At 45.6% G+C, this 25,749-nt stretch overlaps 1 protein-coding gene across 4 annotated transcripts in view; it reads right to left on the bottom strand.

Moving 5' to 3' along the window:
- Positions 1-25,384, bottom strand: part of Ppp2r1b (protein phosphatase 2 scaffold subunit Abeta) — a 36,663-nt gene extending 11,279 nt beyond the window's left edge. For 3 of the 4 annotated variants that reach the window (XM_021172917.3, XM_021172919.3, XM_021172920.3), the window contains exons 1-14: positions 25,249-25,384; positions 24,411-24,501; positions 23,382-23,482; positions 20,299-20,531; positions 19,602-19,749; positions 15,501-15,656; positions 15,158-15,272; positions 14,707-14,777; positions 14,276-14,410; positions 11,949-12,122; positions 8,505-8,565; positions 3,995-4,149; positions 3,325-3,467; positions 2,661-2,752 (exon numbers count right to left, since the gene is read on the bottom strand). In XM_021172917.3, the coding sequence (XP_021028576.1) occupies positions 2,661-2,752; positions 3,325-3,467; positions 3,995-4,149; positions 8,505-8,565; positions 11,949-12,122; positions 14,276-14,410; positions 14,707-14,777; positions 15,158-15,272; positions 15,501-15,656; positions 19,602-19,749; positions 20,299-20,531; positions 23,382-23,482; positions 24,411-24,501; positions 25,249-25,362 (1,789 nt within the window). In that variant the 5' untranslated portion in view covers positions 25,363-25,384. Of the gene's footprint in view, positions 1-333; positions 2,120-2,660; positions 2,753-3,324; positions 3,468-3,994; positions 4,150-8,504; positions 8,566-11,948; positions 12,123-14,275; positions 14,411-14,706; positions 14,778-15,157; positions 15,273-15,500; positions 15,657-19,601; positions 19,750-20,298; positions 20,532-23,381; positions 23,483-24,410; positions 24,502-25,248 lie in introns of those variants that run through there. The other variant, XM_021172918.2, reaches the window with a different exon arrangement.
- Positions 25,385-25,749: the final 365 nt, after the last annotated feature.

The raw sequence follows: 25,749 nt of genomic DNA, 5'->3' as shown, positions 1-25,749 counted from the left end.
TTTTATGAAGCACCAACAATATACCCCAGACACTGGCCCAGTCAATGGTACAAAACAAGACAGAAGAGACCAAGCCTGCATCACAGAGCTCTTGAAGGCATCAAATATAAAAGCTACTATGTAGAGAAAACGGCCGAAGTGAAGCCGAAGAGCAATTGCTATACAGGTTAACTCAAGGGAGTTCACTGCAGCCACCAGAAAGAACAGTGACACCTCTGATGGCCTCTCAAAACAGATCCTGCATGCTATGTGACCCTTATTTGAGAAGGCAAGGATCCACCGTCTCTCCCTTCAGTAGTTGCTGGCAGAAAGCTAAATGCACAAGGCTGGGGGTAGGGGGACAGAGACACTTTAGAGGTTTATTCCTGAGTGAGTATATCATGTGGCATTTCCAACCAAAGGAGAAGCAGCTGTCCCAATACACATTTCCACAATCAAGACAATTCTTTCTCTCAAATATAAAACTAATCATTAAAGAGGAATACAGCCTGCAGGTGACGAAAAAGAAACTGTGAAATTAAAATGTTTACAGCAGACTAATTTAAGGCACTAAAATGCTTAGGAAAATAGTCAAACTTTGGCCCTAGAACACAAAAATGAAAACTTACTAAGAAGTAACCAGCAGTTTAAAATGCAGGTATACAGTCTCTGATAGAAATGGTCTGTTCTGTTTTTCTAAGGTATGATAAACTTAAAAGCATTTACACAATTTGGTTTTATGTAACTTATGTTTAATGTACAAAGATTTGTAGGTATCTTTGGGCCTTCACAAAACAGAACAGGGCTTGTTATATCTAAAAGGATTTGTAAGTAAAATCAACAATTCAGAAACCAAAATGGAAACATCAAACTACATGGTATGATGCATTGAGTAAAACAGGCCGCAGTAAAACCTCATTAACTTGAGTCCACTCGAGACAAGGAGTCAGATAAAAATATTTAAATTACCCACAGGGATATTCAGGAAAGGTGTGATGTGTGCGCTGCTCCTGGAAGGACTGGGTTATGACAGAGCAGGGACACTGGTCACAGGCACACCCACTAAGAAGGGGGTACTTCCTAAAATTAGTGTCCAGCAGCCTTCCATAGACACAATTAATCTGCTTCAGCAAACCCTTCAGCTTGAGCTGTCACCTTACATTTCTGGACATATTAATGAAATTTTACTGCAAAAGTAGAAAAAAGTTCTAGCATCACCCACAGCACAAGAAAACACTGGGCAACGGAACTTCAGTTTGGTGCTGCACGGCGTCGCAACAGCACAATGCTCACTAACGCTGCTGGGAGCAGAACCTGAGACCAGTGGTTCCTACACTTACTTGAAACACAACACTTCACAATGAAACAGTAGAACCACAACTTAGTAGGAGGCACTAAAGTTTCTTCTGAGTTTTTGAAGGCAGTCACAGTGCTGAGCCGTTGAAATTGTTTTCTTTCAACATCACACATTAGCAGCAAGATACACCCACTTCCAGCTCCTGCATGACATGATTACAGTCAAACTGAGCAAATGAAAACCAGAACAGCCATTCATTAGCCTTCCACATCTCCTTCATGTGAGATGCTGATGCAGACCATCGATACCAGGAGCATGTGGCTTTCGCTACAGTCAAATCTCAATATTAGCTCCAAGCAGATATAAATAAGTTATTCTAAACCATTTACTCAACATTGGAAAGATGGAGCGCCACACAGAGATGTGTAAACAATAAGGGATTCACTCCACTCCGTGTCGGGGTCCAAATCCATCCAGGGTCTGTCTGGAATCATAAGTGGCTGGGGCCTGATTCAAAAGGGAGGAGGCAGGAGCCTCAATGGTGCTGGAGAGAAACCCTGGGAGACACTCAAGAGATGACTGTATGAGGAGCATCAGCAACTGGGCAGAAGAAGAGCGTTACAGTTATCCCAACAGAGAGAAGTCAAATCAGTCTGAGGTCATGTTTAGAAAGAATCAAGTCACTGAAATCTGATTTCTTCTATGTTGTTGCCATTTGCTTGGATGAGATCTTGAAGGTTTCCATTTTTCTCCACCCAGGGTAAGAACACATTGACTAGAGATCTGTGATAAGAATTTAGTAAAGGCTTTTCCCTCCTGTTCATCTTTATGCCAAGGCAAGAACTGGAAAAATTCCAAACAAAATCATGTTAGTGGTACAGAAAGTTCATGAGTGATCGCTTCAACATTTAGCATGTAACAATGGCAAAGCATGAGTCTGAGGACCTACTGTGGGCCTGCAACCTGCTGCTTTAGTCAGTGAGGCTGACTGGAAATTAAAGACTTACTCGAGTGCAAACTAAACTGTTCTTGCCAGAAACAATCAGCACCCTACACAGGAACTGAGAACATGGCCTCCTCACTCAGCGGAAAACAGTGGGCCAAGACTTTTCTTTATTTTAGATAGGGTCTCACAATGTAGCCCAGGCTCCTCTACTCTGACATCCTCCTGCCTCAGTCTCCCAAGTGCTGGGATTACAAGTGTGTGCTGCCAAGCCCAGCAGGGGCCAAGAAATTCCTAACCTAACCCAACAGGCCCAGCGTGACAGACACTTGCCACCCCATCTCCCATCATGCTCAGCACACTGCCCCCTCCCCTCCCACACACACACTATAAAAGAAAGCACCCCAGTAACCAGAGCCTAGCACAAAACACAATGCATACCACTTATAGCTTCCTGTGCAAAATATTTGACATCCATGTCTTCGTCCTGACCTAATTTCTGCAGCACCGGCTTCACTTCCCCCTGCAAGGCGCTGAAATTCAAAAGTCACTGTGAAAAGGATGGCTGGGCAGGCAGAGTGCAAAGTGATACAGTCTGCATCAAACTTAGGGTTTCATCAATGGCAAGTTTTATATTTAAAATGAAATTACTTCTAAATACAAACATGACAAGCATATCAAATAATTTCTAAAGAAGTTATTGGTGGGGCTGGTGAGATGGCTCAGTGGGTAAGAGCACCCGACTGCTCTTCCGAAGGTCCAGAGTTCAAATCCCAGCAACCACATGGTGGCTCACAACCATCCGTAACGAGATCTGGCTCCCTCTTCTGGAGTGTCTGAAGACAGCTACAGTGTACTTACATATAATAAATAAATAAATCTTAAAAAAAAAAAAAGAAGTTATTGGTGAAATTCGATTTTGGGCAGTAATCTTTACACACCTAGAGCTTAAGTATAGAAGTCAAACTGGACAGTCTCAAGACTGGATTATTTTCTCTGAATAAGCCCAGAGTCTAGATAAAGAAAGGAATTCTGGACTTATTTTAGAGGCTACTCCTCACCATGAAGTTATACTTTCAAATCAACAGCAACACTGAAGTCTTACTTGGTGTCTAGAATCGGTCCAATTTTCTGCAGTGATTTGGCCACATTGAAGCGGACATTTGCTACCTGGTCTCCTGCCATTTTCAACACGATGGGCAACATTTGCTTAGTGGTTATTTCCTTACCACAGGCTTCAGACAGTGCCTAGAAAAATAAATAAGATAGTACATTTCAAACTTTCTTAAGACGCCCCAAATCTAGAGAAACAGACTAATATTTAAAGGGAAGGTAACTGACCAACAGAAAACCGTTTCCTACTTGAGCAGCTAAGGAACATGAAGTGGCTCAAAAGATGGAAGACCTCTGCCAAAACATACAGCAAGTTGCAACTTTTAGAATAATGAAATGTTTAAATACTGTTTCATCTCACTGTTGGTGTGACTGTGGGGAGGGGTGATGCTTAGAGACAGTCCAGTCTGCCTGTTCTCACCACCAGCCGAGCTCCGGGCAGTTGTAAACCACCTGTGACAGGAGCTACTCCTGTCCACTGAGCCATCTCTCCAGCTCCAAAACTTTAAATCAATGTTTTCTCTATTCAAATTGAACAGTATAAGAAATGTACCTCTAACATAAGATAGCTCACACAGAAACTTAGAACGTGAATAGCCAAAAAAACAAAAACAAAATAAAACCAAACGCCCGAGCTGAGCAGTAACACACGTAATACTTACATTAATGCAGAAGAGAGTGGTCATTCTGTGTAAGTAGTTAGGGTCATTTGCCATTACCAACACTTTAGGGACAATGGTATTCTGAGCCCACTCTGTGCCGAACTTCTGGACTAACTTCATGAGGTTGTTGGTGGCTGCCTCCCGAATGGCATAGACTGCAGGAGAGTCCAAGAGAATGCTTGCTTTACACAGCATCCACTTCATCCACAGCACACACACCCAAAGCTACTGTAGCTTAAATGATAATCACACTGAGGCACACCTATTGCAGTTCTAAAGTGACCATGTCAACCAAGGAAAAGGATGTGAGGGACTTGTTCTATGCATCATCAATTAGTAAACCCAGCTGCCCACTAGGTAGTATGTGCTACAGAAGGAGACAGCAGATGCCTTCCCTCAAAGACCAAATACTCCTATCAGAGAATGAAAACTAGGCGCTAAGAGTGTCACATGGCAGAGGACCAATCGTCACATAGAGCACTGGACAGAGAAGGCTGAGTGGAAAGAAGGGACTCTAGGAGAGAGGTGCATGGCCTTCGGCGACTGGGAGGATGTGTGGGACCTAAAGAGGGACAGGAGCTTGGGGTACAGCTGCAGCAAGAAGAGTGAGGGCCAAGGGAATGAGCCAAACCCATGAGACTTGAGGGACAGCCCTGACCACAGAGCATTTCTAACACAAACAGGTTTCAAAAGCATCAAAAGAGATTTTAGCAAGATTATTCAAGTGGCATCAGAAAGCAGCTGAGAAAAATATTGAAGAAATCCTACACAGGTCACCATTGTCACCTACACAGCTGCAAATCACAGCTGTTCCCCACTGAAAATGCTTGTGTTAATTAAGACAAGCTGATACATGTGCCTGCACCAGCACATAATAATCCCATTTAAAATAATTTATCAACGACATCATAAAACTAAACAATGAAGTCTGAGTTCATCATAAAACTAAACAATGAAGTCTGAGTTATTATATCCCCAAAATTAGTCATTCTGTGCAGCCCTGAACACAGAAAGGCCTGGTGCCCCTTCACTTCAGACTCAGTAAGACTCAAACCTCGGACTTAGATAACAAAGCAAGGTGAATGATCGGGTTACTGGTCCCTCCTTCTCCTCTCACCTGGCAAACACAAACCCCCCAAGCCAAGGCCCCAACCCTTGGCAATCCTGCAAGCTTCCAGAGAGATGAGAGCCAACTTTCCCCAACTCAATCCTGCTCTAAAGACTAAGAACGGGCAACAAAGAGACAGGAGACAAGGAGCTCTACTCGCACAGCCCATGCTCAGACTTCAGTGGGCAGAGAAACACACACCAGGATGCCGAGAAGTGCCTTACGCGCGCGCGCGCGCACACACACACACACACACACACACACACACACACACGGGCTCTTTTTCATCTCGTACTTAATTTGTGCTCCAGACCTCTCCTCCATTCTTCCTTTAAAGTAGAGCTAATGAAGCTGGAAAGACGGCTCAATGGTTAAGAGCACTGGCTGCTCTTCTACGGGTCCTGGGTTCAATTCCTAGTAACCACACAGTTGCTCACAACCATCTATAATGGAATCTGATGCCCTCTTCTGTCCTGTAGACATATATAAGAAGACAGAACACTCGCATGCATGCATGCATGCACACACGCGCGCACGCACACACACACACACACACACACACACACACACACACACGTAAAGGGGAGCTAACGGCAGCACCTGTGTTTTGCTCCTAGCTACTGGTTTTTAATGATTAGTCTTACTACAAGGCCATGTGGCAGGGTTCCAGTGCCACAGTACCCAGAGACCTCAACTGCACTCAACTCTACTTGGCCAGAGGCCTACTATGGCTCTGGCACCTCTCAATTCTGTTTTCAGAGGAATGCAAGTCTTTCCCGAGTTCTCACTCCTTGTTTTGTCTGTGTGTCTGTCTTTCCCTTCAAGGTTAGGCTGATCTGAAAGGTTTCTTTACATATCTAATTCTATCAGTTCTCACTAACTTTGACTGGATACGTATCTTTATCCTATAAAAGATAAATTTATGAGGTACCCACCACTTAACTTTCCCTCACTGAGCCCTGCTTTCTTTTTTGTTTGTTTGTTTTGTTTTGTTTTGTTTTGTTTTTCAAGACAGGGTTTCTCTGTGTAGCCCTGGCTGTCCTGGAACTCACTCTGTAGACCAGGCTGGCCTCGAACTCAGAGATCAGCCTGTCTCTGCCTCCCAAATGCTGAGATTAAAGGCATGTGCCACCACTGCCTGGCCCCCCTGCCTTCTTGTCACACTGCCCACGGACAGAAACCCAACCTTCATACCCTCCCCCCAGCTTCTCCAGACTGCTCAAGCTTGCTTGTCTTACAGCAGAGAAGCTCCATGCCAGGGAGGGATGAAGGGATAGTTCCCAAGAAACCTGCTCACCGCTCACTGTGTACCATCTACAGTGCAAAGCGTCACTCTCTTCAAATGATAAAAATCTTAACTACAAAAGCTGGGAGGAAGCCCATGGCGAAGGCCCGCTCTCAGCTGCCAGCCACCCAGTGCATCAGGGATCCTGCAGTCCATGAACTCCACCTTGCTAACTCCCAAGCTGGAAGGAACTCAGGAGGCGGGATGCTTAAGTCACACAGAGCCACCACCTACACAGAACAGCTGTCATTTCTCAACTTGTGAAAGACTGGAACCTTAACAGTCCTTCCTAATTTGAAGGACAGAAAAAGGCCTGTCTTAATCCTTAATTGTTTTCAAAGGAAGTAACAGAAAGGTCTCTGGGAACACCACTGACAAGGATACTTACACCCAAAGTAAACTTGGTTAAATAAGAAAATAATCTTGGACGGGGAGATGCCTTAGTGGTTAAGAAAATACATACTGCTCTTGCAGAAGACGGGATTTCAGCCCTCAGTACCTAAGCCAGGGGCTCACAACAACAATTCCTACTTCCAAGCAGGACACCCAAGCACAAGCACAGACTCACATACAGACACACTCCTTACACACACAGACACACTCCTTACACACACAGACACATACTTACACACACAGACACATACTTACACACACAGACACACTACTTACACACACAGACACACTACTTACACATACAGACACACTACTTACACATACAGACACACTACTTACACACACAGACACACTACTTACACACACAGACACATACTTACACATACAGACACACTACTTACACACACAGACACACTACTTACACATACAGACACACTACTTACACATACAGACACACTACTTACACATACAGACACATACTTACACATACAGACACACTACTTACACATACAGACACACTACTTACACATACAGACACACTACTTACACATACTTACAGATGCTTTCCTATGATTTACCATGTTTCTTTTTTAAAATAAATGATCATTAAAAACTTAACTCTTGAGAAAAAAGGAATAAAGAAGTCTACACTGTCGTTTAAAGTACAGATGTATCCATACATGCCCTAACACACTGACATACACAGCTTCATAACCTCCCTTTACACTCTTACACATGATGCAAATGTGCTTTTAACAAAACCACCTACAAGTGTAAACAGACACAGATATTCTTATTCTTTTCCTACTACCTAGTCACAAGTACCCAAAGATAAATGTAAGCAATTTATAGAGTCTACACAGCACACTGGGACAACAGGCTGCTTATCACACCCACCAAAACACGGACCCAGAACCCACGGGACATAGCGCATGAGAATTGAAGGCCCTCCCTGAGACTGAAGCTGCTAAGGCTAGGACCTGGCACAGAGGGCCCCTCTGTCATCAGCTGCCAGGGAGACAGACATATGTACACACACTGCCCTGAGGCATCACCAGAAAGGCACCTGCTCATTCCTGTCCAATCTCAACTGGCCTGAGCTCACATCCGCCAGCACAGCAGCAGCAGGTAAAGAAGAAACAATAAGCTTTCCTTTCATAAGCCCGAAACCCTGGCTCTGTCCCAGGGTGCAGCACACATCCCCACTGCTACTGGGCCTTTGCACCTCATCTCAGAAAGCCCAAAGAGCCAATCCTTTCCACCTAGGTCTGTCCAGTCTGTCAGCCTGCTCTTTAGTTACTGAAGACGCCAATGGCAGCAGGTCAGCTGCAAACCCTGGCGCTGGAGGAAATGTCCAGCTAAGAGTCTGAAGCTCAAAGGCAGCAGGAAGTAGAAAAGGACAGACTTACTCAGCACAGAAAACACATTTAAAACAGAAAATAATGCAAGTACAAATGTCAGCCTGTAGTCAGCTTGCATCTGCTTTAGTCCCAGCACTCAGGAGACAGGCAGAGCTGCACAATGAGATCCTGTCCAAATTAAGTGCGTGAAATGTTTATGTAGTAAGGGGAAGCCACTGGAGCTGCACCATCCTTTCTTCCGCCTTACGTTGTCAAGGCAAAGGAGTAGCCCACAGGGTTCCTCTGTAAACAGTATGTGTGAACACCACAAACATGTAGAAGCCTGGACTCGACACAGTCTCTGTGCTTAACTTGTCTACTCACCATGATCCACAAGCCAGGCCATACACAAAGAATTGAGTTTTTCATCAAAGAACTCCACACCCTATGGATATAGAAGATTCCATTAGTAAAAATTTCCAAAGTTAGGACAAGATGTTCTATTTACACTGCACAGTAATCACCTAAGAGCTAAAGGCACACCTGCACACAAGCTGAACCACAAAAGCCATAAAAACAGTAGCATGGAATTACAAACCATAACACTATCATAGAAAACAAAACCAAGGGAGTGAGCGCCAAGGGCCACCTTAGGGAAGATGGGACTGAGCCAGGCCGGCATAGCACAGGAGGAAGTCTGCAGAACAAATCCAGACATCATGGGAAAGCCAGTTACCCAGAAAAATAGCTGCTGAGGGGCTTGGGGGTCCTCCTCTCTCCTTTCTAGTTAACAAGTCCTTGAGCACGAGGCAGGGTACTCCAAGTGACACCAACAGAGGACAGTGTTTCTAGGGCATGGCAGAAGGCAGGAGAGAAAAGAGGAGGCACCAGTGTGCAGGGCAAAAGGCAGAAGTAAGAGTTGGAGCCTGGCTCCCCAGCCTGCTGGTCAGTCCACACGGGCTGGGAACAAACCCTGAGACCTCTGGCTGCAGGGCACACACACCACATAGATAAGCCCAGGATACACTTTCCGGGTGCCTTCCTTCTGAGGCCATTATGCGTTTTTTTGTTGTTGTTGGGGTTTTTTTTAGTTTTTTTTTTTGTTGTTGTTGTTGTTTTTTTGAGACAGGGTTTCTCTGTGTAGCCCTGGTTGTCCTGGAACTCACTCTGTAGACCAGGCTGGCCTCGAACTCAGAAATTCGCCTGCCTCTGCCTCCAAAGTGCTGGGATTAAAGGCGTGAGCCACCACGCCTGGCTTCATTATGCGTATTCTTCTGGGTCAAGTCTGAGACCTTCCTGACCAATGACCAGAGTTCTGTGCTTTACCCAGGACCACTTCACTTCACCCTGCCTGACCAATCCTGGCAGGCACTTCGCCCTCAGATTCCTATTGTATTCCGGGCTGAGGAGTTCCTGTCATCTCCTCAGACAGTCTGTGGTTTAACTGTATTCACTCATCAGGCCTACGAGCCGGACTGGGGAGTCCTGAGAACATTTTATAAATTGACTAAAAGTTTACACAAAAAGAAAAACTAAGACTACATCTATTGAGGCAAGAGAGATGGCTCAGCCATCAAGGACATTTGAGGCTCTTACACAAGGCCTGGGTTTGGTTCCCAGCACCTACATATCTGTAACTCCAGTTCTAGAGAATTATTCTGGCCTCCACAGGTACCAGACATGTATATGCTTCACATACCTATACAAGAAAAACATTCTCTCTCTCTCTCTCTCTCTCTCTCTCTCTCTCTCTCTCTCTCTCTCTCTCTCTCTCTCTCACACACACACACACACACACACACAAAGTAGATCAATTGAAGACCTGGAAATGAATCCACACACCTATGGTCACTTGATCTTTGACAAGGGATAAAGCCACCCAGTGGAAAAAAGACAGCATTTTCAACAAATGGTGCTGGCACAACTGGCGGTTATCATGTAGAAGAATGAGAATTCTTATCTCCTTGTACAAAGCTCAAGTCTAAGTAGATCAAAGATCTCCACATAAAACCAGAGACACTGAAATTAATAGAGGATAAAGTGGGGAAAGGTCTCGAAGATATGGGCACAGGGGAAAAATTCCTAAACAGAACAGCAATGGCTTGTGCTGTAAGATCAAGAATTGACAAATGGGACCTCATAAAATTGCAAAGCTTCTGTAAGACAAAAGACACTGTCAATAAGACAAAAAGGCCACCAACAGATTGGGAAAGGATTTTTACCAATCCTAAATCTGATAAGGGACTAATAGCCAATATATACGACGAGCTCAAGAAGATGGACTCCAGAAATTCAAACAACCCCATTAAAAAATGGGGTACAGAGCTAAACAAAGAATTCTCAACTGAGGAATACCGAATGGCTGAGAAGCACCTCAAAAAATGTTGAACATTCTTAATCATCAGGGAAATGCAAATCAAAACAACCTTGAGATCCCACCTCACACCAGTCAGAATAGCTAAGATCAAAAATTCAGGTGACAGTAGATGCTGGCAAGGATGTGGAGAAAGAGGAACACTCCTCCATTGCTGGTGGGATTGCAAGCTTGTACAACCACTCTGGAAGTCAGTCTGGAGGTTCCTCAGAAAATTGGACATAATACTACTGGAAAATACACACACACACACGCACACACAAGTAAATCTTAAAAAGTAAATCTCAAGAAAGATAGTGTCCATGACTGACAGATGCCACCCCAGCCAGTGTCCATGACTGAGGGATGTTGCCCCTGCCAGGAAGGTGTAAACCAGCCAAGACGCCGTCTGTCTTCTTTGCACACTATTCTGTATACTGCTGGCAGCCCTGGAGATTTCCCAGAAATGGTAAATACCATCCACCTCCTTCCACACAGCTGCTTCCCAGCCTAGCAAACCCATCATTAGCCACCACTGCTTTCTACTCCAGACAGTGGCACAGAAGATGACTAAGGAACAGAAAATGACCCCTCCACTTGGACTGGATGGTGGAGAAGCATGGTGATGTCACTTGACATGTGGATAAGTTGGGATCTTTGCCCTTCATTTGAGAAACAGTGAATTCTGATTTGATAAAGTGCAATGCTATGGCCATCTACAAGGCATATGCTCAATAGCCACCCAAATTAGTAATATGGTGCAGTGGTCAAGAAAACATGAGCACAGTGCTGTGACCTCAAAGGTGTGGAAATGGGCCTTTGGGCGGGGTGGGGCTTTGGGGTGGGGGCAAAGTACAGAAATGTCAGCAGCAAACTGATACGTGAGCACTGAGAATCACTCAGGTCCCCTTCGTCCACCTAGCAGAAAATGCCAAGTGTCTAACTAATAACAAGCACTACAAAGCCGCTGGAAACCACACCACACAGTTAGCTACCACAGGGGCATGGCTATCAAGCTTGCCGCCGTCTTTACCTACTGAGAAAAAGGGAAAGGTGTGGCAGTAGACATTTTAATTAGTCATATCTACCAGAACTAAACTAATAATGAACCCAGAGAATAGCAGACAGTGTAATACCTTTATCCAGAACAGCACATTATAAGCCCTGTATAGTGGATCTTCAACTTTTCATCAGGATGCAGAAAAAAATGCTCCTAAATTCATTTTGCTTAGGACAGAGTCAAACAAAAAGCCAAACCGACTTATCCTGAAACTGTATTTTCCCTTCCATACACGAGTCCTTAAATTATATAGGTTTTAAATAATACAACATTGCTATCACAGAAGCACATTCCACACCTTCATCAGGAGGAGGCAGCAAGGTGACTGTGTTTCTGCACCACCCTCCTGTTAGGCCATAATAGACCACTGAAAACCAAAACCACCCTCAAACCATGGCAAAGCCCAGGTACTCACCAGCTGGCCAGCCAGCAGCGGCATGTACTCAATGATAGCCAGGCGGACCCTCCACTTGGCATCTTCAGCCAGTTCCACTATGGCCGGAAGGAGAGACTGAGAGAGCTGACGGATTCCAATCACTTCATTCACACAATCCAAATTGGAGATGATATTTAAACGAACTTCTGGACACTATAAACACACAAGCCCCAGAGACTACACGTGAGAATTAACTCTTTTGCCCAGTAGTCTCCTGGCATGAGAAAATAAAAAGTGCTAAGTAGAATTTCAAATTAAAAAGTACTAATCTGGGTGGTGGCGCACACCACACCTTTAAACCCAGCACTTGGGCAGTAGAGGCAGGCTGATCTCTGAGTTTGAGACCAGCCTGGTCTACAGCGTGAGTTCCAGAACAGCCAGGGATACACAAATATACCCCCATCTTGAAAAAAAAAACAAAAACAAACAAACCAAGAAAGAAAGAAAGAAAGAAAGAAAGAAAGAAAGAAAGAGAGAGAGAGAGAGGGAGAGAGGGAGGGAGGGAGGGAGGGAGGGATAGAGAGAGAGAGAGAGAGAGAAAGAGAGAGAGAGAGAGATGAGGGGAGGGGAGGGGAGTGGAGGAAAAAGAAAAAGAAAAGGAAAGAAATGGCTCAGGCTTTAAAAGGTGGGGGTAAACTGCGGTGTGGCTGGGTAAGAAAGGCATTCGTCCATCCTGCACAGAGCCCTGGACTCAACCACCAGAACTACAGAAAAGCTACTGCAGAAGGAAATCCTTAACGCTAAGTACACAGATACAATGTCACTGACCTTAGCCACACGTCAGTAAAAAGCCTGTACCATCCATCCACAGGAGATTGTACACTAAGTTAAAAAATCAATTAACAAATTGGCAGGCAAGATGGCTCAGCAGAAAGAGGGGCTTCCCTCACAAACCTAGCAACCAGGATTCGATCCCCAGAACATGAGTTATCCCCAGAACATCCAACATACAGTGGATGGAGAGAACGGACTCCACAGAGACAGCCTCTGAACTCTGTATGTGTACACTCGCTCACATAATAATAAAGATTTCAGACTTTTAATTAATAAGTAAGCACAAAGTCTATGAGATGGTAAAGGGCCCAGTCCCTGGGATTCAGCTCTGCCACTGCAGGGAGACCGCAGACATCTTACTCCCTGGGCTCTCCTTCCTCTACACCGGGAGGAACCAAGCCCAAAGCCTGCTGCAGCAGTTACAGTTAATGACATATCCAAAGCTCACAGACCATGCCTGGCACTACCTGTTACATTTTTATCCGTATGTATGTATTGTCTGTGTAACGTGCACATGTGCCCATGTGTGTGTGTGTGCCCACAAAGGCCAGCAAGGGACCAGACCCTCTGGAGATGGAGTTGAGGGCCATTCAACATGGCCACCAGAACTGGCGCTCTAGTCCTCTACAAGCGACAGGCCTCTTAACTGCTGAGCCAAATCTCCAACCACTAAATGTTAGTATCTGAAGCTACACTTTAAACTTAAATAAAAAGACACAGTTTAAGCAAAGATATATGAGCTATAAATATAAGGCATCAGTGACTATAATATAAAACATTTAATAGGTATTTCTTGGATGGTTTTAAGACTTATTTCATGACTGTTTTGCACGACCATGTTTATGCACTACGTGTGTGCCGGGTGCCTGCGGGTGACCACAAGAGGCATCAGATCCCTGAACCAGAGCCACTGACAGTGGGGAGCTACTATGTGGGTTCTGGGAACCAAACCAAGAATGAGCCAGTGCTGTTAGCTACGTGGTTCCCTCCCTCCCTCTCCAGCTCCTCTTTTTTGGTTGTTTGGTTGATTCTGGTTTTAGAGACAGGGTTTCTCTGGGTACCCCTGGCTGTCCTGGAATTTGACCTATGGACCAGGCTGGCCTTGAACTCAGAGATCCCCCTGCCTCTGCCTTCAGAGTGCTGGGATTAAAGGCATGCTCCACCACACCCAGTTGGTTTGTTTTTAATTAGTCCTTGTGCCCATTTTTGGGGAACCCTGTAGCCCTGCACCTAAACAGAAGGACTGTCAAATATCTAGACTATGATTTTCCCCATCTTTACACTTTGGGTCCTATTTTAGTAAAATCACCAAACCAAAGCTTTACAGTCCCCTTAGTCCCAGCACTTGGGAGGCAGAGAGAGGCAGATGGATCTCTAAGTGCAAGGCCAGCCTGGTCTACAAAGCGGCAAGTTCCAGGACAGCCAGGGCTACACAAAGAAATCCTGTCTCAGAAAACCCAAAAGAAAAAAAAAGAAACAATATCTTATCAAATCAATTATATCAAAGCAAAAGGATTCATAGCCAGACTCACCTCATCCTTTAACTGAGCTAAAAACAGAGGCAGAAGATGTTCAATGGTATTCTCTTTGCCCAACACTGTAGATAATCCCATAATTACAGAAGCTAGCGCTGACTTGACATGTTGGTTGGTATCAGACACTAATTCCTAAAAGAGAGTAAAAATTAAAGACAACAAAAGCCTCTATACCACCTCCCAAGGAGGCCACAGCAGCACCAGCCAGCAGCACAGCAGCACAGCAGTACCAGCCAGCAGCACAGCTGACCTGGCCATCTATAGTAACAGCTATGCGCCCACAAGCTCTACAAGTGTAACGTGCACAAATCAACTCCAAACATTTTCACTAATGTTATTATGTATTTGATTCATTTATGCCTCTTCCTTCTTTAGATGCTAAGAGCTTCATAGGTAGGGTAAACAAAATAAAATGGAGTCACATTCACCTTTATATAGGGCAGGATTTGATTCATAATTACAGTCTCTCTACCTTCAGCGGGCAGGTTCTCACAAAGCTCTGAAACACAAACAGAAAGGGCAATGCTGTCAAAGAGCCAAAGACAATTACCCAGCTCCTCCCAACAGTCCAAGTTAAGTCAGTCTGAGCAAATAAAGTGTGGAGGGGCAGTAAGCCTGGTCCTCACAGCACAGCCTGGAGGATGGGACAGTCTGACGGTGCCACCTCCATGCTGGTAACATCCGTCTGCAGCATCTTATAAATCAAAACCATGCCTAACTTCCTAACACGACAAATGCATCAGCGTGGGTGGAAATGCTGCTGCTGTGTGGACTCATCTCTCCCTGGTTTATATTTTCAGTCCTAGTTTAGCAAAACACCAAACCAAACTATAGCGAGCTGACACCACCAAAGTCAAAGGACCCCACGTCCAGTCTCACCTCTTACTTTGTGGGCAGCGGCTGCTCGGACTTCAGCTTCGCAGTCTCGGAGAAGGCTCTGGAAGGCGGGGATGAGGTCACTGAGCGCAATCTTAGGGCCCACCGCTTTCTGGAGCTAGAAAACAATTCATACAGGTTTAATGTAGACTAGCATAATAGTAAAAACAGAAAATGGTACAATCATCAAAAGCATGCTGTAACCAAAATGGAAAGATTAAGCAGGCTCTCTCACTTTTTTTAAATTCACAACCACTCAATAGAATTTGTAAGCTGTGTCTGATAGAAACTCTGTGGGGTAAGTGCGTCTGAGGTTTTTAATACTTGAAATGGCAGTGCGTTTTACCTCTGAAAATTTGTCTGCCACCATATATCGAACCCGCCAGGATTTATCTTCTGCTGCTTGTCGAAGTGTAGGCATTACCAAGGCTTCCAGGTCCTCCTGAGACAGTAACTGGGCAATGCTGACACAGGCTTCCACAGCTAGCAGCCGCACAGAGTCCTAAAGAGAAAATCATCCCATTTGTCAGTTTGCTGAAAGGGCACACTGAGTGCAATGTGAGACTGCTGCAACAGGTACTACTTCAGAAAGCAGGGGAGAAAGCGCTGGAGTCATTCATGAGGAGGGAGCCTCAACTGACAAGATGCCTCCACAACATCAGGCTATTCACAAGCCTCCAGGGACCTTCTTAATTAATGACTTATTGGGAAAGGGCAAGCCCATTGTGGACGGCGGTGCTAAACCTGGGCAGGTCAGGTCGTCCTGAGTTCTAGAAGAAAGCAGGATAAGTAAGCCATGTGGGACGCAAGCCCACAGGGACGGAAGCAAGCACCTCTCCAAGGCCTCTGCACCAGCTCCTGCCCTGTTCCCAGGCTCCTGCCCTGTTTCCAGGCTCCTGCCCTGTCTGAGCTCTTGTTCCGGCTTCCTTCAATGATAAACCATAAGGCGGAAGTGGAAGCCAAATCACTCCTTCCTCCCCAGCTTGCTTCTGGTCGTGGCTGTCTCATTGCAGGAGCAGCCACCCTAACTAAGACAGCTGCCTGCCACACCCGCTGGTGTGGCTTTATGTCTTCAAATGGCTGCATAAGCTCTTGCTTTGCCCAGACTGGCATGTGAAAACCACAAATGGCATTTCGTTTAAATTATCTTGACTACAGCACCAACTTAAGTAAGATTTAAAAAAGATGTTCTAAATGTTATTTATTGCATGTAAATAATGTGTGTGGGGTCAGGACATGACAACATCCTGGAGTCAGGTTTCTCCTTCCACCTTTCCGTGGGTTCTGTGCATTGAAATGAAGCAAACACTTTACTCACATCTCATATAAAGACTAATTATTTTTTAAAAAGGCTATATTCAAAGCCTTATTATAATAAGGAGTTGAATTATCCTTGCATAAGTACATAATAACACATTTGAAGAATTTAAAGGACAAGGGAGATCATCTTGAAACCTCTTGCCAGCTCATCACTGACCACAGCTGCATGAGATGGGGCAGTAAGGTACAACACAGAACGAGGGACAGGGTGACAGCCGAGTAACAAAGTCAGGCTCAAGTGCTGACACTCATACTGAGATAAGGAAGCCTAGTAAGATACAGCAGTGGGGAGTTGGAAAGGCGGGGAGCTAACTTGCTGTCTGTTTATAAAGCTGCCAAATGCCAAGTGGGACACTTGAATGTCTTCTGAGTAAGTGGACACACAAACTTAAAGCTCAGTTAGACATTAGGAGTTCTGACTTCAGACTTAGGAAAATCAGATAAAGAGAAACTTTAGACATGTAATCGGATGAGCATCAAAAACAAAAAAAAACCCTGGGGCAAGAAATCACTGTCTATGTAATACTATGGGCCACACACACAGAACAAAGCGCCCTCACCACTTGCCTGGTTCCTATCAATGTCGCCTACCCTGCCTGCCTTCTCTTTCTATTCTTATCCCTCCTAGAAGTCTGTTTCCACACACAAGGCAGAATGACCTTTCAGAAATGTAAATCACACACCACACCTCTTCTCCAGATTCACTAGAGCCTCACTGAATCTAGAGTAGAAAATCAAAACTGCAGTCTTCGCTGGCTAATGGTCTGCTCCACCCTTCCTTCTCCACTCCTGTCTTCACTGGCTTCTTTCAACCTCCATGTTCCAAGGTTGGTTTTTCTAGCCCATGTCCTCTCTTTACCAACAACACTGTCTCTCGCCTGCCTGTCGCTTCTTCAGAGTTCTGCAGCGCCGAGCAGCCAGTGCTCTCTTATGTTTCATTTATTTGTATAACATTCATGCCTAATTTTTATCATGTTTGCTTTTCTCCATTAAAATATAAGTTCTGGGCTGGAGATGGCTCAGAGGTTAAGAGCACTGACTGCTTTTCCAGAGGTCCTGAGTTCAGTTCCCAGCAACCACATGGTGGCTCACAACCACAATCATGGGATCCAATGCCCTCTTCTGGTATGTCTGAAGACAGCAACAGTGTACTCACATATATAAAATAAATAAATTGTAAAAAAAAAAAAAAGTTAAAAAAATATATATATTCATGTTCCATGAGAGCCGGATCCCTGTATAGCTGTAACACCTCACTTAACACTAGAACTGTGCCTTACATACGTAGGAATTCTATGCAGGTACTTAATAAATGTTTCTGTCCATGAGTAAGCCATGAGCAGGTAGTCAGAGGGAACACAGTGTATTTGTATTTCTTAACAAAGCTCTGAATATTTTCTGAGCACCAAAGCTCACAGCCAGCTCCTACTTAGGACATGGGTGAGTTTCATGCCCATTGGTTCCCATACTCTGGCTGCTTTTGGAGCATGGGAGCTGAGTTTTACAGGAACTATATGACCCTCAAAGCCTAAAGTATTTCCTGGTTGGCCTTCATCAAAAAAAAATCTGCAAACAGGAAGTATAAAAGACAAAAGAAAATGTCAAATTATGTCATGGGAAATGTAACCAGCTAAATTCCAAATAAGGATGCTAAGCCTGCCTAGTCCAACACAAAGAACCCGCCACGCACACGTGGCATCTCCGTGCTCAGCAACATTACTGCCAATGTTCAAATTATAAAACTTAGAAACTTGTGGCTGGAGCCTATGTACACTCAACTAGCTAAACATAGCCTTGCACAAGCTTCAAAAACTAGCTGGGCTTCCATTCCCCTGAGTATCTGTGTCATGGGCTCCTAGAGAACCTAATTCTATAATACACGTAGCCACTGAAAACAGGCTGCAAGCGAGAGATAGTCAGTCATGCCCGTGGTTCCCCCACATCAATGTATTCCAACCATGGATCACGAATATTTGGGAAATATTTTCTAATCTGTACTAAACACATACAAACATTTTCTTGTCACTATTCCTTAGAAAAAATAGTAAAACCATTTACAGGTCATTCACACTATACTTTGGGTTTTTTTGTTGTTTTTTTGTTGTTTTGTTTTTGTTTGGTTTTTCAAGACAGTGTTTCTCTGTGCAGTCCTGGCTATCCTGGAACTCACTCTGTAGACCAGGCTAGCCTCGATCTCAGAAATCTGCCTGTATCTGCCTCCCAAGTGCTGGGATTACAGGTGACTTTGTTTTGTTATTTATCTACTGTGTTTATGTGAGTGTGGGTCATGCATACCACAGCACCTCTGTGGAGGTCAGAGGGCAACTTTCGGGATTTGGTTTTTGCCTTCCACCTTATTGAATCAGAGTCTCCCTTGTTTCTGCTGCTGCTGCCCTGTGCACCCAGGCTAGACGGCCCCTGAGTCTCAGGGAGACTCTCCTACCTCTGTCTCCCACCTTACTGTAGGAAGGCTGGGTTACAGATGAGAACCACTACATCCAATCTTCTAAATGGGCTCTGGGTGTCAGACACAGGTCCTCAGGCATGGGCAGCTATCACCTTTAAAGATTAGCCTTCTCTCCAACCCTCGTTGACATTGATTTAGGCATTGCAAGTTATCTAACGGTGACTTAGAGTAAGTCCACAGGAGGATGTGTACAAGCAGTGGCAAATAGCACACCATTTTACATATGGGAACTGAACTCTAAGAGAAACAGCCCTACCTGATCATAGGACCATCCCCAATCTCTGTACAGAGAAACAACTGTAGTAAGTAATTTAGGAGTTCCTGGGTTTTATCATTTCTACACCAAGGAAACCCAGACCTTTGGATTTAAGATCGCTATTGTGTGTAGTACAACCATACTTTAGTGCAGAAATTAACGAAGTCGGAATTCCAGGCAATGCTTCATCTCCATACATAATACAGGCCACAATTCTGAAAGACACCTGTCCCCAAGGCAGCCCTGGCTTCCTAGTTATGGAACCCAATTCATCTCCAACTCTTCCTCTGAACAGCGACTAACACAAAGAAAAGTGGGGCCTAGCTAAGAAAGAAACCCCAGGTCAGAACTGAGTACTAATGTTGCAAAACGACTCTTCATTAGCGCCAAAGGCCTCCAGTTACCTGTTCATCTGAAGCCAAATTCGTGAACAATGGAACAATTTCAGTTTTCACACTGTCTAATTCCAAAACTTTTGCAAATTCACCCAATTTGGAAGCAGCAGCACGTCGCACCATTGGTGTATCATCCGAGCAGAGAGAACGGAAGTGCCTGCAGCATAAAACAAGGTGCTTCCTGTCAAACATGTGGGTAAGCGCGCCCCAAGTGCAACACAGAGCCTTTAAAGTCTCTCTCTTATAAACATCAGTGACTAGGCTTCTACTCACAGTGGTAAAGAAAGGACTGGAAAAACAGCTTAGTCAGGAAAGGGCCTGCCTTCCACCCACCCCAGGACCTACTTACACAGCTGAGCACAGTGGCCATGCCTATAACCCCAGAGGGGGCAAGTTGGGAGGCAGAGGCAGGCAGATCCCCAAAGTGTGCGGCAGGCCTGGTAGGCTAGTCTATGAAGTGAATTCAAGGCTAATGAAAAACCTTGTCTCAAAGGAAAGATGGAAGGTACCTGAGGACCAACACCAGAGGCTTTCACATGAAATACATACACGCATGCACATGCATGCACATGCACACACACAGCTACATGGAAAAGTGTCATCAACCCCACTAGCCTCACATGAAGCACTGTTGGAAACTGAGCACCGGGTAAACCCTGCTCTGGGAGTCCCCAGTAATCCCAAACACTAGAAACTACTGTCTTACTGTCGAATCTCTGCCTTGACAGCATTTGAAGCTCTGGGATAGCAAACGCTGAACAAGCCACATGCAGACGTGCGCGACGTGAACCAGTCCCCGCTTGCCAGGCGCTTCACCAGAGGCACAAAATGAGCTTCAAGGGCAACAGGAGTGTGCTCCTGCGAGATCTGCCTCAGCGATTCCACAGCCTTGTCTCGAACGACAGTCTCCTCCACCGTAGCCAAACTTTCCAAAGGAGGCTGAGAAGATCAAAAAGGAAAACCAGAGATGACAACTTATTAAATCAGGTTAGACACCGATTGTCACCTTTTATGTGACTGAAGGGAAACAGTACATGTAACCAGAATGTTAACTACATCATACCAAATGGTTACTTTCAGTTCACACAGTGATAACATATGGTGTGGCCAACCTGAAGACACGACTTCTGTAGAAAAGCCAAGATCGAATGTCCCAGATGGCAATTCCCAGATGGTGTCTACAAATGACACTGTGGGAGAGACTTGACACAGAATTACTATTATTTGGAGGGGGCGTTTAAATGATATGCAGCCACACTAAGAAATAAATGTGCTATTTCCTTAGGAACAAGTCTAAAACTATGGCCAAGTGTGGGGGCCACACTGCATGATCATCTCTTGCCAGGCTACAGAGTTCATGCCCTTCTCTGCACCATCCTACCATTCCTGGAGGTGTAAGCAACCCAATTTTCCCAACCAATAAAAAGCTGACTATACCACCATTTTTTCCCCAAATATATTCAGAATCTTTCCATGAGCCAAAGAACAGTCAAAAACAAATGCAGAGATGGGGGTGATCTTGCAGATCCAGAGACATAAAAGACAAAGAGGTTCAAGGTCGAGCTCGTCAGTAACCTGATGTGACACAGCCTGGTGGACAGCAGAAACAGGCTGCTTCTCTGAACCTCTAGCTGCCTTTCTAAACATTTGTATTTCGTCCCAGGTGACTCAGCATAAGCTAAAGCTGTGAGATTAGAACAAAACTCCACAGCAGGCTAACCAGGAAAGAGGATCAGGACTCCAAGAGAAGAAATGTGCCGCTCAATACCATTCAAAAAAAGAGAGAGCTTTGTGCTTTCCTAGAGGGTGGGTCAAACGTCCACTGAAAAGCTTCTTACTAGTCAGTCTTTCATGATCTGTCCCCTGCCTACTGCACCATATTCTAGCACTACCACAGGAGATGGCCAAACTCCAGGAAATGCCTTATGAGTTGTCCCTTCATTTGAATTCTGCCTATTCCCAGTGCCCTTCTCTGAGCCCTGATGACTGCGTCTGCTCACTAGCCCCAGCTTTTCACTCATGCAGCTCTGAACCCGACAAGCTTCACAGCTGCAAGCCATCGATGAATACTGTTGTGCAATAACACCAAGGATCCAGAAGGAATGAACACACAGGATGCTCTAAGGGAGCCTACATTCTAATGGGGGAGACGTCAAATTACAAAAGGGTGATGGGCAAGGGGTGGTTGTGACAGGCAAGGCCTCTCAAGATACAAAATGGAGTTGTCCAACTTACATGGACTCCACTATAGAAAACTCTAAATAGCATCTCTCTGAAGATAACATCTACAGTCAACGTCTGGGCAACAATGACCTGGGCTTATAAGGAAAGACCAACGTGCATGGAATGAAGTTACCAAGAGGAACATGTGTATATATAATGAGTTTTTCATTGCTGTGAATCCAAATAGCTAGCAGAAGAAACAAAGGATTTATTCTGGTTCAGTTTCAAGGGTTCATTTCATGGTTGCCTGGCCCCATGAGCCTCTGCACAACAACGTGACAGTAACAAAGTGTGGCAGAAGAGTTTTTCTGACTTACTGCAAGGAAGCAAACGAGTCCAAGGACAGAAGCCCCACAACAATGCTACTAGCCAGGCACAAGTGCCCATGAATGCACGAATGAAGACTGAACTGGGATGGGTGCAAAGTCGACAATACTAATAGCTTAGACGTGAAGGGGGAAGAGGATTTAAGGAGGCCTTCCCCTGCTGGGCTGTAGTTCGGTGAAGGAACACTCACCTAGCATGCAAAGGCCCAGGCTTCAACTTCTTTGACGTAATTTGACGTCAAAGCTATCTTCTAGGCTGGCCTTGTATAGCTAGGCAGCTAGTGATATGACTCAAAAAGAGGCATGTTTTGAGGGAAAAATGACAACCCGTATCTAAATCTGTTGTGATTTCTACAAGTGTCCACTTACCTCTTCTCCATCTATGTCTGGAGTTCTACAGAACCATCAAGGTAGAGCTAGGAACCATGGGAGCCAGCATTGAATACACAGTGCTTAAACCCCTAAACAAGTGCCCTGCCTTGTCAGCTCCTCAGCTTCTAGTCATCCTTTAAGGTCTAGTTCATCTGCATAGTGTTGCATACCTTTAATCTCAGCACTCTGGAGGCAGAGGCAGAAGGATCTCTATGAGTTCAAAGCTAGCCTGTTCTATATAGAACCAAGGCTACATAACAAGACCTTGTCTCAAAAAATACAAACAAAGCCAGGGCCAAGAAGTGGGAGTGGGTGGGTAGGGGAGCAGGGCAGGGGGAAGAAGCGGGGGGGGGGGGGGTGGTATAGGGAACTTTCGGGATAGCATTTGAAATGTATATAAAGAAAATATCTAATAAAAAAATACAAACAAAAGAAAAGGGGGAAACCAAATCAAGTTCTTTCCCTCCGCATCTCTGAACTAATAAGTCTATAGAGGCAGAAACAAGCTTACATTCCGCTGGTGAGATCTGAGTCTTGTTATTATTATTAAAGTGTCTACATTATTCACTCAACTACGTTATTGCCATCTGCTCATAAGAAGTCTGCATAAAATGCTGCAATGTGCTTATCACCAGTTAATAAAGGCACTGTTGATCCTACAAAGTTCTAGAAGGAGCAGAGACGATAGAAAAGTACTCACCACCGGGCGTGGTGGCGCACGCCTTTAATCCCAGCACTCGGGAGGCAGAGGCAGGCTGATTTCTGAGTTCGAGGCCAGCCTGGTCTACAAAGTGAGCTCCAGGACAGCCAGAGCTATGAAGAGAAACCCTGTCTCAAAAAAAAAAAAAAAAAAAAGAAAAGTACTCACCAGCAAACAGTGGGCAAAGTCAGGACCGCCCACCAAACCAGTGAAATTTCCCAGCTGCTCGGCAAGAGCTAACAGCACCTCATCTTCATCATAAATAGTATCTGAAAATAACAACAGTTGGTTACCACAGGGGCAAGGCCCACTGAGCTGGCACTCACAGAACAGTCGCAACTATAATCCTAAAAGCATTTCCATCCCTCTCTAAATCACAAGTCTTTTTTTTTTTGTCAGTTTTTTTATTAGATATTTTCTTTATATACATTTCAAATTTCGAATGCTATCCCGAAAGTTCCCTATACCTTGCCCCGCCCCCCTGCCCTGCTCCCCTACCCACCCACTCCCACTTCTTGGCCCTGGCGTTCCCCTGTACTGGGGCATATAAAGTTTGCAAGATCAAGGGGCCTTTCTTCCCAGTGATGGCCAACTAGGCCATCATCTGCTACACATGCAGCTAGAGACACGAGCTCTGGGGGTACTAGTTAGTTCATATTGTTGTTCCACCTATAGGGTTGCAGACCCCTTCAGCTCCTTGGGTGCTTTCTCTAGCTCCTATATTGGGGGCCCTGTGTTCCATCTTATAGATGACTATCACAAGTCTTCCTGAATGTTTCACACAATTATTAAGAAACTCACATCCTGGAGCTGGAGAGATGGCTCAGTGGTTAAGGGCACTGGTTGCTCTTCCAGAGAAGCAGCGTTCAATGCCCAGCACCCACATGGCAACTTAACAACTGCCTGTAACTCCAGTTCCAGGGGATCTGTCACTTTTACATGCAGGCAAAACACCAATGCATATAAAATAAATCATTTACAAAGAAATCCATATTTCACATCAATCACCTTCCCACTAGCTACACGGTTTATGTCTGAGTATGTCTGACTATATGTAGCATTTCTATACACCTTGCAGAAGGCAAGCTCAGTCTAGTACTTATGGCTACTCTAGGTAACAAACTAAAAAATAAAATAAAATAAAAATAGTTTAAAAGCCAATAGAAATGGAGCGTGTACCTTTCAAGGGACACAAACCTGTAAGGAAAGGCAGCAGTTCCGTTCGAGTCCTTTCTACCCCGAGTGCTAGAGCTATAGTTGATAACTTCTTAATACTGTTGAGACGGAGCTTTAAAAACAAAGTAGGAGGGAGAACAAAGCAAAGAGATGATTGCAATTCTGGTCAAAGAAGCAAATAGGTGAGATACTGGGACACAGTATAATGATGAATGAGCCTTTCACTTAGATCTTAATCCTAGGAAAACTCAAGGACCGTTTAACACGTCATTAGCCAGAAACTATCTTAGGGAGAACACTGAAGGGCCGGGGAAGAAATGAATGAATGAAAACACGCGGACAGTGAGAGGTTCTGAAAAGAGAGAACTCTGGACGGAGAGAAGCAGGTGAAAGAAACGGTTAAGCACAACTCCTCCCTTTTCAGGGAAAAGTTCTATCACAACTGATGCACCACTCATCTGGGTTAATCAGCCGCCGCGCTCTTTCCACCCAACCAGCCCAGCTAGTTTGCCCGCCGACAGACACTCCGCACCACTTCAAAGGGAACGGGGGCCCCGGGCCGCTCCTCCGCTCCCGGCGGCCCCGCAGCCCGCCTGCGCTGGTCCATCCGAGGCGCGAACCGGTTCCCCGCCCACTGCCGGGAGCAGATGGACGCCACCACCCCAGAGGGTCGGAGGAGGGCAGCCGGAGCTGAGACGGACCACCGCGGACCCGCCGCCCCACGCCTCCGTCCCGACCCGTCCCGGGGCTGAATACGACTCTGCCACCCCGGGGTCGCCCCCAAGGCTGAGCCGGCCTTTCCGCTTCCCTACCATGTGCGCTTCCGCCCTCGCCTCGGCTCCCCAGCCCAGCCTAGTACCTGCACGTCCTCATTGCGGAGCTCGTCGATTAAAACCGCGATCGGGTAGAGCGAATCGTCTCCATCTCCACCCGCTGCCCCCGGACCGGACCCTGGCCCTGCTGCGCCCGCCATGTTCTTCCTCCTCTGGCTGGTCGCCGCCCGAGGCCCCGCGCCCAGACCACGCCCCGCGCCCAGGCCACGCCCCGCGCCCAGGCCACGCCCCACACACAGACAGGCGGGGCTCAATCCAATCCGCCGGCTCCGAGGAACTGATGGAGTCAAGTTTTTTCCCTGCGCGTGGATGCTCCGGCCTGACCCCCATTGCGGGAACTGGAGGTCTGAACTCCAGAAGAAGGGCGGACCGAAAAAACCAATGGAACCCCTGCATCCTTTCCCCAGCCGAAAGAAACAAGGGCAGGGATTCATCGTCTCCTTGCTGTGCTCTGAAGGAGAGGGGCCTTAGTGATGGATGCCGAGCCTCAGTAGAACTCAGAGACAGGCCAGGAGGAAGAAGCTTTA

Source organism: Mus caroli, unplaced genomic scaffold, assembly GCF_978045245.1.
Source record: "Mus caroli unplaced genomic scaffold, Mus_caroli_1 scaffold_11, whole genome shotgun sequence".
NCBI lineage: Eukaryota > Metazoa > Chordata > Mammalia > Rodentia > Muridae > Mus > Mus caroli.
The sequence above is the reverse complement of the archived record's forward strand: the minus strand, read 5'-3'. Positions and strand labels throughout refer to the sequence as shown.